The sequence below is a fragment of the Canis lupus genome, chromosome 14 (assembly GCF_003254725.2).
Source record: "Canis lupus dingo isolate Sandy chromosome 14, ASM325472v2, whole genome shotgun sequence".
Lineage (NCBI taxonomy): Eukaryota > Metazoa > Chordata > Mammalia > Carnivora > Canidae > Canis > Canis lupus.
The window spans coordinates 44,861,414-44,878,840 of record NC_064256.1 but is presented as its reverse complement, the minus strand read 5'-3'; the positions used below and the strand labels follow the sequence as shown (position 1 = coordinate 44,878,840).

The 17,427-nt window shown below is 43.8% G+C and overlaps 5 protein-coding genes across 22 annotated transcripts in view; 3 read left to right on the top strand and 2 right to left on the bottom strand.

The window, feature by feature from the left end:
• The window catches only part of LOC112670700 (retinitis pigmentosa 9 protein), a 204,606-nt gene extending 190,811 nt beyond the window's left edge, over positions 1–13,795 (top strand). For 2 of the 10 annotated variants that reach the window (XR_007402092.1, XR_007402094.1), the window contains 2 exons: positions 3,039–3,122; positions 6,806–11,091. The gene's annotated coding sequence lies outside the window, so the exon portion shown is untranslated. Of the gene's footprint in view, positions 1–3,038; positions 3,123–4,971; positions 11,092–13,242 lie in introns of those variants that run through there. The other 8 variants (XR_007402093.1, XR_007402095.1, XR_007402087.1 and 5 more) reach the window with 7 other exon arrangements.
• The window catches only part of LOC112670688 (retinitis pigmentosa 9 protein-like), a 32,385-nt gene extending 18,590 nt beyond the window's left edge, over positions 1–13,795 (top strand). For 2 of the 5 annotated variants that reach the window (XR_007402096.1, XR_007402097.1), the window contains 2 exons: positions 3,039–3,122; positions 13,243–13,795. The gene's annotated coding sequence lies outside the window, so the exon portion shown is untranslated. Of the gene's footprint in view, positions 1–3,038; positions 3,123–4,971; positions 11,092–13,242 lie in introns of those variants that run through there. The other 3 variants (XR_007402098.1, XR_007402100.1, XR_007402099.1) reach the window with 2 other exon arrangements.
• KBTBD2 (kelch repeat and BTB domain containing 2) overlaps positions 1–17,427 on the top strand; it is a 217,026-nt gene that overhangs the window by 160,130 nt on the left and 39,469 nt on the right. The window contains exons 1-2 of one of the 3 annotated variants that reach the window (XM_025464569.3): positions 3,099–3,122; positions 13,243–13,356. The gene's annotated coding sequence lies outside the window, so the exon portion shown is untranslated. Of the gene's footprint in view, positions 1–3,038; positions 3,123–13,242; positions 13,357–17,427 lie in introns of those variants that run through there. The other 2 variants (XM_049093785.1, XM_035698643.2) reach the window with 2 other exon arrangements.
• The window catches only part of LOC112670699 (uncharacterized), a 200,313-nt gene that overhangs the window by 162,806 nt on the left and 20,080 nt on the right, over positions 1–17,427 (bottom strand). Inside the window, exon 1 of one of the 3 annotated variants that reach the window (XM_049093789.1) lies at positions 15,975–16,063. The exons of the other annotated variants lie outside the window; for them this stretch is intronic. The gene's annotated coding sequence lies outside the window, so the exon portion shown is untranslated. Of the gene's footprint in view, positions 1–15,974; positions 16,064–17,427 lie in introns of those variants that run through there. 3 annotated transcript variants of the gene reach the window in all.
• Positions 1,415–16,103, bottom strand: LOC112670840 (uncharacterized). The gene is made up of 6 exons (XM_049093437.1): positions 15,975–16,103; positions 15,619–15,934; positions 15,344–15,496; positions 5,028–6,950; positions 2,481–2,574; positions 1,415–1,571 (listed from the first exon to the last, which is right to left on the bottom strand). Exons 1-5 carry the CDS (start codon positions 16,101–16,103, stop codon positions 2,492–2,494), a joined length of 2,604 nt encoding a protein of 867 aa, XP_048949394.1. The 3' UTR covers positions 1,415–1,571; positions 2,481–2,491.

The window sequence follows — 17,427 nt, the reverse complement described above, 5'->3', positions numbered from 1 at the left end:
TATGGTCCATTTAAGTGCCTTAGTTCACCAACACTTGAAACTATTTCACAGGTGTCAAAAAAGTGATGAGATTCAACTCATACTAACACATTAATGAAAACCACACTTTTAACTTCTCGTGGGGATTTATAGGTAAATGAATCAGATTGTTGGGGGGGGGAGTCAGAGTAATGGAATGCCTTCCTGGCTCCCAGATAAGAAGTTGGATTATATGGATCCAAATCTTCCTTATTATTCAGTTACTCCAGCCAGTGCATTCCTAACTCAGCCTCCCCATTTCAGTTATGTTCTGGACTTGGAATGATGGTGGGAACACTCACAAGGCTAAAACTGTTCATATAAATTCACAATAAGCCATTCATTTACAAATATTTGAGTGCTATGATGTCTAACTATTCCATGGAGGTACTATAGCAGTAAGGAATACAGGATATCAAGGGTGAAAACTCTTTCATGTAACTCTCCCATGTGGGCATATCACAAACTATGAAAGTGAAAATGCAGGTGTTACTAAACCACAGAAAAGTCCCATACTCTAGCCATGGATGGGGATGGGCGTCACAGATATTTTCTTAGAGTATCTACGTAATATTTTAGGTAGGGGTTAGGTGGGAGGTAAGTCACAAACCTTGTAAGACCAGCTTTAGAAACCGTATTATCTTTTGCTTGCCTTTTTGCATCTCATGCAGTGTTACTGCTTTGTACCATCTCCTTAACCCATCATGAGAGTTAATTTTGTTAATTAATTTTGTTACCGTAGATGTTAGAAATAGTTTAAAAACATAAAAATATAGTAAACAAATAGAATTAACTCATCACTGGGCAACTCAGAGGGTCAGAGTTGATCCATTCATATGCATCACAATATTCGTAGAATCGCCCAGAGTGTCCTTCTAGGAGGCAACGCTAGCCTTTCTACAATCTGCCCTATCTTACAAATACCCTTAGGACAGCCTTCATCCACATAGAAACATTTTAGCACTAGTCACAGACTTAACCTGTGCCACTTATTTGGGAAAAGATTGGTTCCACAAATTGACCATATAGGTGGTAGGCTCTGGGTATAAGGAACTCTTATTTGCCTAAAGTTCCCCTTGTTTCTGAGTGTATGCTGGAAGTCAATAACATACTACAACCCACCAATGGATATACTGATCAGTGAAAATACTATAAAGAAAATAAGGTCAGTCTCTATCTTCAGGGTAGTTGCTGTTTATGGCAAATCCTTCATCTATTTATTCTGTCCTCAACTCCACCATCCTTTTCCCCATATTTAAAGGTCCCTGGAGATTACAAGACAGCAATATACACGGCAGAAGTATTCATGAATGACCCAACTTCACTGATGGTGTTATCAGTGATGTGGCCATTATGAGAGGGGAAGAAAATGCTTGAGAATCCCACACATATGCAATTCAATTTATTTGCTGTTTTATTTAATTCCAAAGGCTTTATAATGTCACGTTTTCTTTTTGTTGGTATGATCGCTTTCTTAATTCAAATCTAAACCATCATGATGATGCATCACTTATTTAGTTCTTCTATATAACTGGAACGCAGTAATCTGTTTCCTATGAAATAAGAATAAAAGAATTCCTTAAATTAGATATATAACAAACTCAAGATATCTTATGCAGAGAATCATTACTAATATCTTTAGTTTTCATTTTTAGGATAAAGTTAAAGATCTTAACATTTTGCCTGGGAGTGATTATCAGGCTTTCCTTCATGACCACTGCAAGGCAGGATGACATGGAAAGGGCCAGTCACCACTTGTGCCCTGACACTCCAGGCCTAGGGGCTGAAGGTGTGGCAAGGATACTCAACACCAAGACTCAGTGTGAAGAGAAACCTGTCATGCTACTAGCTCCTTAAGGGAGACCCTGAACTTCCAGTACCTAGCTCTCCCAGTTCTACACTTGGACACTTGGATAATCCACTCAGATAACTTACATAATCCCATATAACCCACAACAGACCACCATCAACAGCACTGGGAATTAAATGTGGAAAACCACCATAAAAAACACTCCACAGGGATCCCTGGGTGGCGCAGCGGTTTAGCGCCTGCCTTTGGCCCAGGGCGTGATCCTGGAGACCCAGGATCGAATCCCATGTCGGGCTCCCGGTGCATGGAGCCTGCTTCTCCCTCTGGCTGTGTCTCTGCCTCTCTCTCTCTCTCTCTCTCTCACTGTGTGCCTATCATAAATTAAAAAAAAAAAAAAAAAAACACTCCACAGAACTGAAAGGCTTTGGCTCCAATTTACTAGTAAGCGAGGATCTATAGAAACAGGTCTAAAAAAAAAAAACAAAAACAAACAAACAAAAAAACAGGTCTATTACCCAATCAGACTGCTGCCATTTTTTACTGCCCACAAGCAATGCTAGTTTTGGAGGGCAGACTATTCACTGAGTAGGAAACCCCAAACAAATCCCTAAAAGCCAATCATGAGAAATCCAAATTGGACACAGATACCAACCTCTGTACCTGCTATTTCCTAAACTTTACAGCATCTGCCTCGAATCTGTTTGAAACTTTGTAAGGTACCTTGGTTTTCCACCTCTGACAGTTACCTGAGGGAAGAAGTGATTCATACGGTAAATAACCCAAGTTGCTTAAAAAACCAAAGGAAATAACAAATACAAAATACATCCTTCATGAGAAATCTATTGTTTAAGATACTATTCTTTTTTTGTTTGTTTGTTTGTTTTTAATTTTTATTTATTTATATAGTTACACAGAGAGAGAGAGAGAGAGGCAGAGGCATAGGCAGAGGGAGAAGCAGGCTCCATGCACTGGGAGCCCGATGTGGGATTCGATCCCGGGTCTCCAGGATCGCGCCCTGGGCCAAAGGCAGGCGCTAAACCGCTGCGCCACCCAGGGATCCCCAAGATACTATTCTTTATCATTCTACAGTCCTTGGCAGGAAAATCATCACATGATTTGAAAAACAAGAGATGCAATCTAGAGAATTTGGCCTGAAAATTACCATCTTAACTGTATAACCAAGAGTAAATTAAAGTTATCTTCTTCACAGGGCTGTGATAGGATGGGGAAAACTGATTCCTACACACTGATGGGAAATGACAGCAGAGCAAATGAGACTTTGAGAAGACTAAAGGTAAGATGGACAGTGTTTTGGTTTGGGAGCTAAGATTGGAACTTCAGTCTCCTCAGGGGGCCCCTTATGCAGCCCATTCATCACTTGCTTCCCTTTATTTTTGCACCCCAGATATAATCATCCCCCAGGCTCCACTCTTGGTCCTTCCCACTCCTTGAGCCCCTTCCCTAATCATAGGGTAGTCCAAACTCAAGCTTCAACCAGGTCTGCATGACTTGCTAGTCCAGTCCTCCCACCAACAACCACACAGTAAAGCAAAACAACTCCCCTTCCCAAGTTTACTTTTCCAAGAATGTTATTACCATTTTCTCCTGGTACTCATGTTCAAACCCGTTTTTATTTATTTATTTTTTTTCTTAAAGAATCAATTTCATTGATGGATTCTCTGAGAATGTAGATATTTTAACTCCTATCAGAGTTAGGATCCTCATCACTTTATATCTAATGTTCAACTAAACTGACTTTAGTTTTTTTTTTTTTTTAAGATTTATTTATTTATTCATGAGAGACAGGCAGGGAAAGAGAGGCAGAGACACAGGCAAAGGGAGAAGCAGGCTCCATGCAGGGAGCCCGACATGGGACTCGATCCTGGGTCTCCAGGATCACACCCTGGGCTGAAGGTGGCACTAAACCGCTGAGCCACCAGGGCTCCCCCTAAACTGACTTTATATAGAAGTTTCAGCCATACAGCTACACTTCAAACTTCTATACAGTCCCACCAGGTGAAGATGCATTGAGCACATTTCTTCCTGTCTTTTCTCTGTTCAGTTTACTTTTGGCACCCCCATATTGCCTACAGGACAAAATCTAAAAAGGAAAATATCTACTATTTTTTTTAAAGATTTTATTTAAGGGATCCCTGGGTGGCGCAGCGGTTTGGCGCCTGCCTTTGGCCCAGGGCGCGATCCTGGAGATCCGGGATCGAATCCCACGTCGGGCTCCCGGTGCATGGAGCCTGCTTCTCCCTCTGCCTGTGTCTCTGCCTCTCTCTCTCACTGTGTGCCTATCATGAATAAATAAAAATTAAAAAAAAAATAAATAAAGATTTTATTTAAGATTTTTAAAGATTGTATTTATTCATGAGAGGCAGAGACACAGGGAGAGGGAGAAGCAGAGTCCCTGCAGAGAGCGTGATGCAGGACTTAATCCCACGACCCCAGGATCACGCCCTGAGTCAAAGGCAGACGCTCAGCCACTGAGCCACTCAGGTGCCCCAAAATATCTATTTTAGCACCACTTTCCCAACTCCTCACAGTTCTCCCCCTGGCTGGCTGTTCTCAGGCTCAATCCCTGGAACATACTTGACCTGGCCTGGCTGTCCATTTGAGCTCATGCTATTGTCTCCATTCTCACTCCAAAGAACAGCTCCCAAATTTTTATCAAAATTCACCACCTCTACATGGGACTGCCCGTTCTTATCAACTCTACCTAGATCTATGTCCATCACTCTTTTCTCTCTCTGCCTCCTGTCCTTTCCCACCACCCAGGTCTGCATCATCTCCTATAGCTCTTTGTTTCAAATTACAATTCCTAGAATGCAGGACTTCAAACTTGGGATCTCTGCCAATCCTACAAACATGGGCACCTACAGTTGTTTAAGAACAGTCTTTCAGTAGCACCTGGGTGGCTCAGTGGTTGTGTGCCTGCCTTTGCTCAGGGCATGATCCCAGAGTCCTTGGATCAAGTCCCACATCAGGCTCTCCTTGGGGAGCCTCCTCCTCCCTCTGCCTGTGTCTCTGCCTCTCTGCCTCTCTCATCAATAAATAAAATAAGATCTTAAAAAAAAAAACAAAAAACATACTTTCAAAATGGAGAAACACTATTGATCTATGGCTGCCTTTGCATCCAGGACCCAGTATGGAACCAGCAGAGACACCAAATAGGATGAGCCCATTAGTCACTTACGTTCCCAGGACTTATGAGAGGCTCTCTTGGACTCCAACCCCTCCTGCATGGCCGTCGTACATTCCCCTCGGAACCGGCCATCCTGTCCTGTCACTTTGCACACTACAGGGATGCTCTCATATTCTCCATGCTTTAACCTGTTCTTATTTCTGGTGGGCCACATAAGAAGTTGGGAAGGGAGACAGCACTCAGGTGGCATCCGGATGATCCTGCCGGCCTTGTGATAAATCTGTCCTTTTGAAGAGGCCACAGGGCCCAGTGGACTAACTTCTGCAAAGAGGCAGTCTAGCTCCTCCATTTCACCTTCAACTTCCTCTTCGAAGTCACAGTCTTCTGAATCCTCAAGAAGTACAGTGTTCGAGGCAGCATTTTCCCTCACTAAATAGCCTGTGTTCCCACTTGAGAAGTTGCTCAGGGAGGTCTGCTTCCTGCCAGTCACAGACTTTTGAATATCTGCACACTTCTTGAAGTTCTCATGCTCCTCCTCCTCAGTCTCATCCTTCCTGGTCATTTCTTCATCTGTGTTCAGTTCCCCAGTCCTGATGGTCTTTCCCTGTGAGCCCTCAGTTTTGCAGGCTGGTGAGGACTCCTCATCTTTGGAAGGCATTTGGTCAGGGGATTTCTCCAGCTCTGCATCCTGCCACCAGCTGCCATCACACTGAATCCCCGCATCTACTCCCTTGTTCATCTGGGCCAACCAGGCGGGGTTAGGAACATACTTGGGGAAGCCGTCCCTCACCACCACCTCATCCAATTCCCCACACCTGACTGCCCCTTCCTCTGAGGTCTTTCTGCTTTCTGGTGATGACTCAGGAGATTGTTCGTGTTCTGCATCCTGCCACTGGCTCATATCACATTGAATGCCTTCACTGACTTGGCTGAACTGGGCCAGAGAGGTAGGGGGAGGGACATAACTCTGAGGGCAGCTGTGCATCTCTACCACTTCACCTTCATCCACTTTCACAAGGAGGCCATGGCCCCCACTGCCATTGTCTGGCATGTTCTCCCCAAAGCTAATGGGACTCTGGGATTTGGACTGTAGGCTCAGGTCCTCAATGGCCTTATTGCTGGAGCAGAACGGCCTTTCCTGCTGGAGCTGATTGCCATCTCTAGAAGACTGGCACAGACTGGAGTTTAGTGTATCCTGGATTTCATCTCTGTCTTTTGCTTCACCTGGAGAGGACAGGAATTGGGAAACAGCTGCACAGCCTTTTTCTTTTCCCAAGTTCATGTCCCTGATGGAGCCTGACTTTACCACCTCATCATGTTTTACATCATGACACTGTTTCGACCAGATAGTGCTTTCATCATCTTTACCTGTGATGCTGTCTGCACCCTCATGACGGTTATAGAGCACACTTCTACTTTCACAAGGACTCTGTGAAATCCCACTATGCTGCACCAGGTTCTCTGGCATGGTCTTACCATAAGTTAGGTTATATAAACGGATAGTTTCCTTCAAAGTCTTCCAGAACTGTGTTACAGGGCATCCTTTGCTCTGTTCTGGCCTCGTTTTTGCCTTCTCAGGTACATAGTGTCCTTGAGGTGATATCCTGTACACGATGTTAGGAGAAGGGCTCTCAGGATGTGGCTCCTTCTGGACAACAGAAGACAAAACCCTACCTGTTGCTTCAGGTTTGCCGGCTTTTGTGTCAATATTAGAAGTCAGGATACTGGTCACCCTATCACCTTCTGAGTGGGTGTCTTGTTTCTGAGTCATATTTTCAGCCTGATGAGGTTCAGTCTGAGTCTCTTTCGTATTTGTTTTCTGTCCATAGCCACTACACTGCCGGAACTGTGCTGTGTTACAAAACATAGGTCTTCGGTAAAATGCAGTGGGCAACGGGGACTGAGGGATGAGGAAGCCAGGATACTCACTGAGTACCACCGAATATGGAAAATACAGACTTCCGTTTCTGAAACCTAGGAGGAGAAGAACACAGCAGTTAGCCACTCTGTGTCCTGCAGCCAGTCACAACATTCAGCCAGTATGCAGCCATGTGGCCACACCACTTGTTAACATATGCAGTTTCTTCTATGCCAGTTGGTAGCTAACGGCCTCTACTTTCTCCCTGGAGATCCTCAGGATTCGACAAGGGAAAGGGCAATGACCAGAATGGTGGGGCCTCCAGAACCTTCCTTCACCATTAAAGCAGGCAACTGAACTGATTAGTTGGTTACCAGGCCATCAGATATTCAGCATATTATGAATCACTACTACTTAGTAGTATCTCTTTTTCAAAGAGACCAAGCACCTAGTAAGCGTAATTCAGGATTGTTGTGGCTGAGGAAAGAATAATTATGTCAGCTCTTATAGAGCAAAGAAGAACAAAAGTTCTTTGTACGTACAAGCCTTTGTAAACCTGTTCATTCAGCACTGTTCATTCACATACACACATCCCGCTTTCCCCATTTTCCTCTCTTTAGGGGTAAATAGTTCAATGATGCCAATAATGCCAGACACATTTCTTTCACACAAATTCATGTGGGGAAAAGGATTGGACTTTAAAAGGCAAATGAAGTTAAAACTTCTACTTAGTATATGAAAACAGTAATTATATTCAGATCAGTGTTCATCAGACAATTTACTGATGGCTGATCCTATGAACTCAGTTTCACTCTTTTTAAGACTACATCAAAATGTCTCTCGGACCTGGCCTAATGTATTTATACATAAAAGTATATGTTCTTTTTTCTTTATAGAAAGGGAACAGATAAGTCTCAGCTTGGAGTTCAACACTGTCTAAAGAGGTTAGAAGCCAACAGAAAGAAATTCATGAGTCTGATAACTTCCCACCACAAAAGTTGTACTATATCATACAATAGACCAAAATACCTTAATAGCAGATTCCCTTCCACTAGCATCCACCACAGGACCCTATTCAACTACCCACTGCAAAAACATAAGTGTTTGAGTTATTTTGTCCCTCACTAATCAGCAAAATCTATGGCTACTCTTTGTAATACCTTTCTCCCTCTGCTAACATGCATAGGACTTTAAGTCATCTGCCATGTTTTACCTCAGTAACTACTACTAGAAACTTCCTTGACCCATCTTTCTGATATTTAGAAGTCTATAAACCATACTAGTTCCAGAATTCATTTATTTTCTTTCTTCCTTCCTCCCTCCTTCCCTCCTCTTCTTTCTTTCATTTCTTTCTTTTCATTTTTTTTGGAAAGTAATCTCTACACCCAATGTGGGGCTCAAACTCATGACCCTGAGGATCAGGAGTTGGATGCTCTACCAACTAAGCCAGCCAGGCACTCCCAGATTTGTCTTTTTGACCCAACTGTGACCCCTCACTCGAGAGACAGTATTTGAAGGGCTTGTCACTGCCAATCAGGAAATAAGGAACAATGATCCCACTCCTTAGGATACCAAAAGGCCCTCATTATCTGGTTTGTCACTGTATCATCACTCTCCCACTAAGCCTCTAAGGCTGTAGCTGTTTGTGGGTTCCCCCACAGGCCAACTCCTCTTCACTTTTCTGGGACATCTTCCTTCATTACTTCTTCCACTGCTACCCAAACCTTTTCTAAGTGGAAATCTTGCCATTTGTGACAATAGGTGGACCTTGAGAGTATTTTCCTAAGAGAAATAAGTTGAACAGAGAAACATAAATGCTACATCATCTCACTTCTATGTAAAATCTAGAAAAAATGAACTCAGAAACAGTAAACTAGTATTTACCAGAGGCTGGGTGGTGGGGGAAATGAGGAAATATTGGCCAACGGCAAAAGAAAATTAATTCATCTTGTTATACAAAGCAGGGTACTAAGGCAAGGAGAATTTAATATTGATTCAAAATCAGTGTATTTATAAAGCATGAATTTGGCCTTCTATTTCAATTATACAGCTATGTGTACTGCATGTCTAATTAATATTAAAAGCAGGTAGAGCTTCTGATTTTGGATACCTAAGAAGTTTGTTTTTGTTTTTTGTTTGTTTTTTTTTTTTACCTAAGAAGTTTGGAAGTCACTTACTCTGAACAAAGTAAAGAGCCCAACTGAAAAATCAAGAACTCTTCTCAGATCTTTCACAGCAGTAGGTTACAGGTGAAGTGCTACCCCCCATGTTGGAGAGATATGTGAAGCAGACAAGCCAAATTTACAGGAATATAAATCTAACATAAAAATTCCATAGGAACTAGTAGTAGGGTACAGAAACCTGAACTGTCACTGACGAACTGCAGGCTCATGGTGAACAAATCTAAGAGTTAAACTTAAAGGACCCATTTATAGGGAACCCTCCCCCTTACTTTGGTTTGAGTTTTATCTATACTAGCTCAACCAATTTCTTAGAGTAAATCTAGGAAAAAACTCTCACAGGAAGAGTGGGGAATAGAAACCATTGTGATATACACAAGAAGAGCTCTATTCTTACAAATACTGGACCTTAGTACAAGCTAGTTAACCAGAGCCTAATTGATAAGGGGTAGGCAAACACTTAATCTCAAACCCATCCTAACCACCCTTCTCTACCACGGGAGGAGGAAGGTAAAGTACTGTGCAAGTCCAAAGACACAATCTCACTAAAAGACACCTAACATCATAGTCCTTCAATAGCCAGAGGACTATGATCTCTGTCCTACCTCCACAACTTAACACATCACTAAAGGCCTATTTAGAACAGTTCCTTTTATCCAGTACAGAATGCCTGGTAATCAAGAAAATATTACAAAATATCCTAAAAGGCAAAACCTGTGTTGTCTGCAAAAACTTGGCTTTAAATATAAAGACAGGGATGAAAAGTAAATGCATGGAGAAAGATGTACTGTGCTAAAGCGAATCAAAAGAAAGTGAACTATTTTTTTCAGACAGAGCAGACTTCAGAGCAAGGAAAGGGATCAAAGAGTGGCATTGCATGAAACCTCAATTCTTCACTGAAACGTAACAATCCCTAAAGTGTATGCCCTTAACAAAGGGTGAAACTATGTGAGGCAAAAAGTGATAGAATTGCAAGGAGAAATGGAATGACCCACTATTACTGTTGGGAGACCTTAACACTCCTCTATCAGAACAGGACAGATGCAGTGGGTAAAAAAATGAATAAGGATGATTGAACTGAACAGCACCCTTAACCAAATGGAAGTAACTAACATCCACAGACTACTTCATCAAACAGAATACACATATACCCACATGGAGCATGTGCCAAGATATCTGTACGATGAGCCAGGAAACACCTTTAGAAATTAAAATGTATATTAATCATACAGCATCTACTCTTAGCCTACAACAGAATATAGCTGTAAAATCCCCAAATACTTTTGGATTAAATACACTACTAAAGTAACAGTCAATACAGAAATCTCAGAAGAAATTTAAAAATATTTTGAACTAAATGAAATAGAACCTCTCAAAATGTGTTGGATGGCATGGAAGTGGTGCTTAGAGAAAAATTCACAAAACTAAAAAGATCTGAAAATCCATCATCTAGCCTGTAACTTAGGAAACTAAAAAATGAAGTGCAAATTAAATCCAAGCATAAGAAAATTTAAAGCATACTTAGTGAAATCGACAAAAGAAAATCGATAGAAAACAAAACAAAAGCTGGTTCACTGAAAAGATCAGTAACATTTATAAGCCTCCAGCCAGCTTATTGAGTAAAAAAAGGAAGACACAAATGACTAACATTAGAAATAAAAGAGGGTACATCACTACAAATCTTGTGGACAGTAAAAAGATGGAAAGAATACTATGAACTCTTATCACAGCTTTCAAAACCTACAAAAAATGGACCAATTCATTCCTTGGAAGATAAACTAGACTCACAGAAGTAGAAATGGACATCTTTATAGATCTTTTTGTATTAAAGGAAGTGAATCAATTAACTGATAACCTTCCAGAACAGAAAGCACCAGGCCCAGAAAGGTTCACTGGTGAAGTCTACCAAACACGTAAGAAATTACAAATAAGGGCAGCCTGGGTGGCTCAGTGGTTCAGCGCTGCCTTCAGTCCAGGGCTGCATGAAGTCTGCTTCTCTCTCTGTCTCTCTCTGTGTGTCTCTCATGAATAAATAAAATCTAAAAAAAAAAAAAAAAAAAAAAAAAACTTAAAGAAATTACAAATAGATCAATGTAGAATAGGGAGCTCACACACAGACCCATATAAATATAATCAACCAATGTTTGACAAAGGAGCAAGGATGATACAATGGCGCAAAGATTGTTGTCTTTTCAACAAATTGTTTTGGAACAACTAGACACACGTACAAAAAGTGATCCTAGACACAAACTTTACAACAAACACCCTTCACAAAACTTAACTCAAAATGGACCACACACCTCTAAGTAAAATACAGAAACTCTAAGACCTAAAGGGTAACACAAGAGAAAACTTAGATGCGCTTGGGTTTGGTGATTACTTAGACACAAAACCAGTGGCATACGTGATCCATGCAAGAATGAACTGATAAGCTAAACTTCATTAAAATGTAAAACTCACAAAAGATACTAATACTGTCAAGTGAATAAAAAGTCACATATTGGGAGAAAATATTTATAAATACATACCTGATAAAGGACTGTTACCCAAAATATAAAAAAAAAAAACCACTTAAAACATTAAGAAAATAACCTGATTTAAAAAGAGACTACAGGGATCCCTGGGTGGCGCAGCGGTTTGGCGCCTGCCTTTGGCCCAGGGCACGATCCTGGAGACCCGGGATTGAGTCCCACGTCGGGCTCCCTGCATGGAGCCTGCTTCTCCCTCTGCCTGTGTCTCTGCCTCTCTCTCTCTCTCTCTCTCTCTCTGTGTGTGACTATCATAAATAAATAAAAATTAAAAAGAAAAGAGACTACAGACCTTAACATTTATCTCAAAGAAAATACAAAGACAAATCTTACCAAGTAAACATGAAAACATGCTTCACATCATGTCATCAGGAAAATGGAAATAAAAGTAATGAGATACTATAGGAGCAATAGAATGGCTGAAATCCTGAACACTAACAACACTCAATGCTGGCGAGGATGTGCAGCAATAGGAACTCTGATTACTAGTGGAAATGCAAGATGGTACAAATGCAAAATGATATAGTGTGAAAGGAAGAAAGTTTGGCAGTTTCTTTTTTTTTTAGTTTGGCACTTTCTTAACAAAACTAAACATATTCGTCCAGAACTTGGGAGAAACCAAGATATCCTTTAGTAGATGAGTGGATATATAAACATTATTCAGACAATGGAATATTATTTAGCAGTAAAAAAACAAAAAAATATCGAGAAACAAAAAGATATAAGGAAACTCAAAATGCGTATTACTATGTAGAAGAAGCAAATCTGAAAAAAAGCATACTATAGGATTCCAATAATACAACTTTCTGGAACAGGCAAAGTTACAGAACCAGTAAAAGATAGATGGTTGCCAAGGGTTAGAGAGAATGGAGGCATGAATCAGTAAAGGACTTCTAGGGCAGTGAAATTATTCAATACAATATTATAAAGGTGGGTAGGTATCTTTCATGATATATTTATCCAAAACCACAGAACATACAGCTCTAAGAGCACAACCTAATATAAACTTTGGGTGAAATGTACCACTGCGGGTTCACTGATTGTAACAAATATACCACTCTGGTGAAGGATGTTGATAATGGGAGAGGCATGCTGGAGGCATATGGGAAATCTTTCTGCCTTCTGCTCCCTTTTGTTGTGAACCTAAAGTTGCTCTAAAAAATAAAGCCTACTAAATACAAGTAAAAATCCTTGAATATGCATAGAATATATATCCATAAAGATACCCAAATCACTAGCCATATTTTCTGGTAGACTGAGAAAAGGGATAAGAGGGAAAGACTTCATTCTTTGTATACTGTTTTAATTTTTAGCCAATGCATTTGGTTACTTTTTCAATAAAAAAGTAATTTAAACCAGTTTCAACTAAAGAGATGTCATTATTCATAGAATAGTTTTGCCTCTCCTGAATAATTCCAAGTCAAAATGACTAGGTACAAAATAAACCACAATAATCTGCCCTGTAGGGTTAAGACAGCCAGGATGCTGAGTCTTCTTGCTCAACTGGACTCATGTTATATTCCCCCATCTTTACAACCTTGGATATGACAGATACGCTGTTTAATACATAATTTCACCAAGCTATTTAACAAGTTCTAATACATTCTTCTAGTTTCCTACTTAACTCTATCCAAAAATGATGTAAATTATCTTCAGTCAACATCTTTTTGTACTGGCATCCATTCTTCTCTTGGCAATAGGTCCTTCAAGCTCCTGTGAAAAAGGAGAGACCTTCTCTGTCCTTCATACCACCTTCAACATGGGGCAGTATAACTTAGACTGGTTAAGGAGACTAGTCCGTCTTTCCTGGCTTGGTAAGTAGAACAAGGATAACGTGTAACAAAGCCACACCACCAGGAGTTAGCTTTGGAACTCTTGTTGAAAATACTGGAAGGGGTACCTGGGTGGCTCAATCGGTTAATCCCAGGGTCCTGGGATCAGAGCCCTGCATGGGCCTCCCTGCTCAGCAGGGAGTCTGATTCTTCCTCTCTCTCCCTCCCTCTGCTTGTGTTCTTTCTCGCTTTCACTCTCTCAAAAAAAAAAAAAAAAAAAAAAAATCTTAAAAAAGAAAGAAAAAAAACTACTGGAAGAGAAGGCTCTTCTCTGGGATCCCTAGCCATAAAATCATTCATTACAGGCCCAGAAATGCTGTAACCATCTTTTGCCACTTTGAAATGGCTGAAAATGACGTCAATACAGGGAAAGTCAAAACCTAAGGCGGGAAAAAAAGAAATAAAGGGATATAGATTCTAATATGGATTATGTCTTTTGATTCCCTATTTAGCCAGCCTGAAGTGGCTTTTTTTTTTTTTTTAAAGGTTTATTTATTTGAGAAAGAGAAGGAATATAAGTGGGGTGGGGGGAGTGGAAGAAGCAGACTCCCCACTGAGCAGCAAGCTGGACTCCAAGGGCTGAGGCCTGATCCCAAGTCCCTGGGATCATGATCTAGCCAAAGGCAGACACCTAACTGAGCAAGCTACTTAGGCGCCCCTAAATGGCTTCTTTCTTGGAATTCTAGGTTGCACAAGACAGTAAAATCCTATAAACTTTTTTTCAGTAAAATCTCTGAGTTAGGTTGCAATTAAGGAAGCAAACAAGCATACAGATCTGATTCCTATTCCCAGTACTCACCACTTTAATTCTCCTAAACCTCAACTCTCAGGACCAATATTTTATTTTATTTATTTATTCATGAGAGACACAGAGAAAGAGACAGAGACACAGGCAGAGGGAGAAGCAGGCTCCAGGCAGGGAGCCTGACGTGGGACTCGATCCCAGGTCTCCAGGATCAGGCCCTGGGCTGAAGGCGGTGCCAAACCGCTGAACCACCCGGGCTGCCGCAGGACCAAGATTTTAAACCTTAAAGGTGAATTCCATTAAAAGAAAAAAAGTCCGTGAGTATAGAATCTCAGCCTTTTAATTCAAGTAAATTTTAAGATACAATATTCATCTCTTTCTCTCAGGAATTTCCCACCCTCTGACCTCAAGAGTTTTCCTCATACAATTCCTTCATCCGAACCATTCCAAAACCACGTTACAACACCTGTATTAGTTAGGGGTCACCAGAGAAACAAAGCTAATGGAATGTTTATATATGAAAATTTAGGAACTAGCTCATGTGAAGGGACAAGTCCAAAATATGTCAGGTAGGCAGTCCTGCTGGAGACCGTGAGGAGCTGAGCATAGGTCGTTTGCTGGCAAAAATCCTTACTGCTCGGACTGCGATTCTAAAATGGCCGCCTTGAGGGGCTCCTTGGGCTGAAGATTCTATTCAGGTGGGATCAGTAACTGATGAACTCAAAAGCAGTGCTTATCACACCTAGTTTTCAAATCCTTGGAAAACAGCTGCCTAACGTACACAACACGCTGGATCTATAGCAGGGCACGCCGAAGAATTAGATTTAACATTATCTTTGCTACTGCAGACATGAGAAGGGATAATCTATATAGATTATAGGTGCCTCTACCAGAGTGGTTCCCTAACATTTCGGTTTGACTCCTGTGTAACTGGGCGAGTCCTGGACTCAGCCTCCGTTGCCTCATTTGTGAAACAGACAGCAATAATGGGTTTGTTGAGGTCAAAGGAGAGAATCTACTTCCAGTATTTGGCAAAAGAACTGGCATACAGGTAGAATTCAAATTTTATCTGTTAAGGTGAACTTCAAACCCTGCCCCCGTATGCGGTCATACTCTCTCGCGCAGGAGGGTGAGGAAAGAGAAGTCGCGGCCTGAGGGGTCAGAAAACCTCAGGCGCTGCTTTCGGGGAGCACCGCACCCCGCCGACCTCCTCAGATCTCTTACCTGCCCCCGGAACACAGCACGGATTACCGGGGAGATTCTGGTACCAGGGGCTCGGGTACGGCGGAGGGCCCACCGCGTGCACGTAGAAAAACGGCCTGGCGGTACCGCCCTCACCGTGAGCGCTGTTTTCCGAAGAGGAGTTCATGTCCCGGGCTGCAAAACAGGTGTTGGCGTTCAGGCGAGGCCAGCGCCGTGTCCCGCCTCCCGCCTCCCGCCGCGACCGAGGCGTCGTCGGTTCCCGCCCAGAACCCCAAGCCTGGGGGCGGGGTCCCCACCGTCTCCGCCGCTCGCCGGGCCTCGGGGACACGGGCTGCAGCGCCCCAGGCCCTGGGCCGAGCCGCCCGCGGGCGGGGCCCCTCCAGCAGCAGCAAGTCTCGGCTCCCCGAGCAGGAGCAGCCGCCGCCGCGCAGGAGGGCGGCTGAGGCCCGGAGGCCACGGCAGGAGCGCGCAGGCCGCACGCGACGGTCCGGGCAGCCCCGGGAGCTCCTCTCCAGGGCGTGTCCTGCCCGGCCTCGCCCGGGGCCGACCCCGCGCCCTCCCAGGCCGGGGAGCCCGCGCCGCGAGCCCGGCGTCTCCCGACCCGCGGCCGGCCTGTTCCGCGCTCCCCACACGCGCGTCCCCGCACGCCCACCTGCCCCCGAGCAGGCTCCGCCACGCGGACAGGCTGGCGCCCGGCGGCCCGGCTCCCGCCCTGACATAGTCTGGCGGGCACGTGCCGCCTACTGCGCAGGCGCCGCCCTCCCGCAGATGGCCCGCGCATGCGCTCTGGGCCGGCCGGCACCCAGGCCGCCCCGCCCGCGGGCACCGGAGGCGGCTCGGGGCCCTTTTCTGCCCGGGGCTGGCTGCAGCGCGGGGACGGGGACGCGCGGGTGCTGGCGCTTGCAGAGGACCCCTCGCTCGCCCAGGCCGTCCCTTCCATTGGAGGGTGTGCGGTGAGGATAGCTGCTGTCCCCTCCTCGGAGCTCCTGCCGTCCTTCCCTCCTTGGGCCTAACGCCCTGACCCTTAGGGAGAGGAGCTGACCTAGGAGGAGAGGGAGAAGGCGGCCTGGACGGCGCAGGCCTGAGGGAAGGCGATGCACGGGGGCGGGGGGGTGGGGGGGTGCAGCCTGCTTCCCGCTGCGGACAGAAAAAGCAGGGGTGCAGAGGCTTGGCGGGTAGAGTGAGGGACGGAGGGCCTGGGAGGCCGCCCGTGGGCCGGCAGGTGGGCAGTTTGAGCGGGAAGCTGGCACACACGGACTCCGCTGTTTTTTTTTGTTGTTGTTTGTTTTGTTTTTTGTTTTTTTCTTTCTTATTCATTCAGAGAGAGAGAGAGAGGGAGAGAGGCAAAAACACAGGCAGAGGGAGAAGCAGGCTCCATGCAGGGAGCCCGAGGTGGGACTGGATCCAGGGTCTCCAGGATCACGCCTCCGGCTGCAGGCGGCGCTAAACCGCTGCGGCACCTGGGCTGCCCGACTCTGCTGTTCTTTGCACGTGGGAGAAAGGAGGGTGGTTAACGGGAATCGTGGGGTTGGAAGGAGGATTGTGAGTTTTTAAAAATGTTTTGGCTTTTTAAAGATAGAGATTTCAGTATCTTTATGGCCAGAATGGGGAGATGGATAGATGTTACCTATAGAGGAGAGAGAAGGGATATTAGGAGGATGTTCTGAGGAAACTGTGAGGTTAGCTAAGCCTGGTTGCAATGCTTTGCCTTGAACAGAAGAAAGTTAACTCACATAGGAGGGACATGAAGTCCTGAAGGCAGGGATTTCAGTGCTTTAGCATCTGATGACCTTGATTTTTTTCTTTTTTCTTTTTCTTTTTTTTTTTGACCTTGATTTTTTTCAATGGAGATAAGACTTGCAGGGAGCGTTGAAAATTTGGATGACTGTGTTACCAGGTAGAAATTCTGTTTGAGCAGAAATAGTGGTGCCTGAAACTAGATAAGTTTTAATTTAAAAAAAAAAAAAGTTTTTCTTTCACATAGAGAGGTCTGGAGGCATGCCATTCATCACCGGCTGGTCTGGAACCTCCTTGCTGTCTCAACGACCCAATCTCCTCTTTCCATTCCCCCATCCTTAGCAATGGTTTCCGTCTTCAAATTGCAC

Coding starts and splice junctions, on each gene's coding strand:
- LOC112670840 (XM_049093437.1), bottom strand. CDS start 16,103: ATGCGCGGGCCATCTGCGGGAGGGCGGCGCCTGCGCAGTAGGCGGCAC. Junction 15,935..15,974: donor CGGAGCCTGCTCGGGGGCAG/GTGGGCGTGCGG, acceptor AGCGCGGAACAG/GCCGGCCGCGGGTCGGGAGA. Junction 6,951..15,343: donor GTGCTGTGTTCCGGGGGCAG/GTAAGAGATCTG, acceptor TTCTCCTCCTAG/GTTTCAGAAACGGAAGTCTG.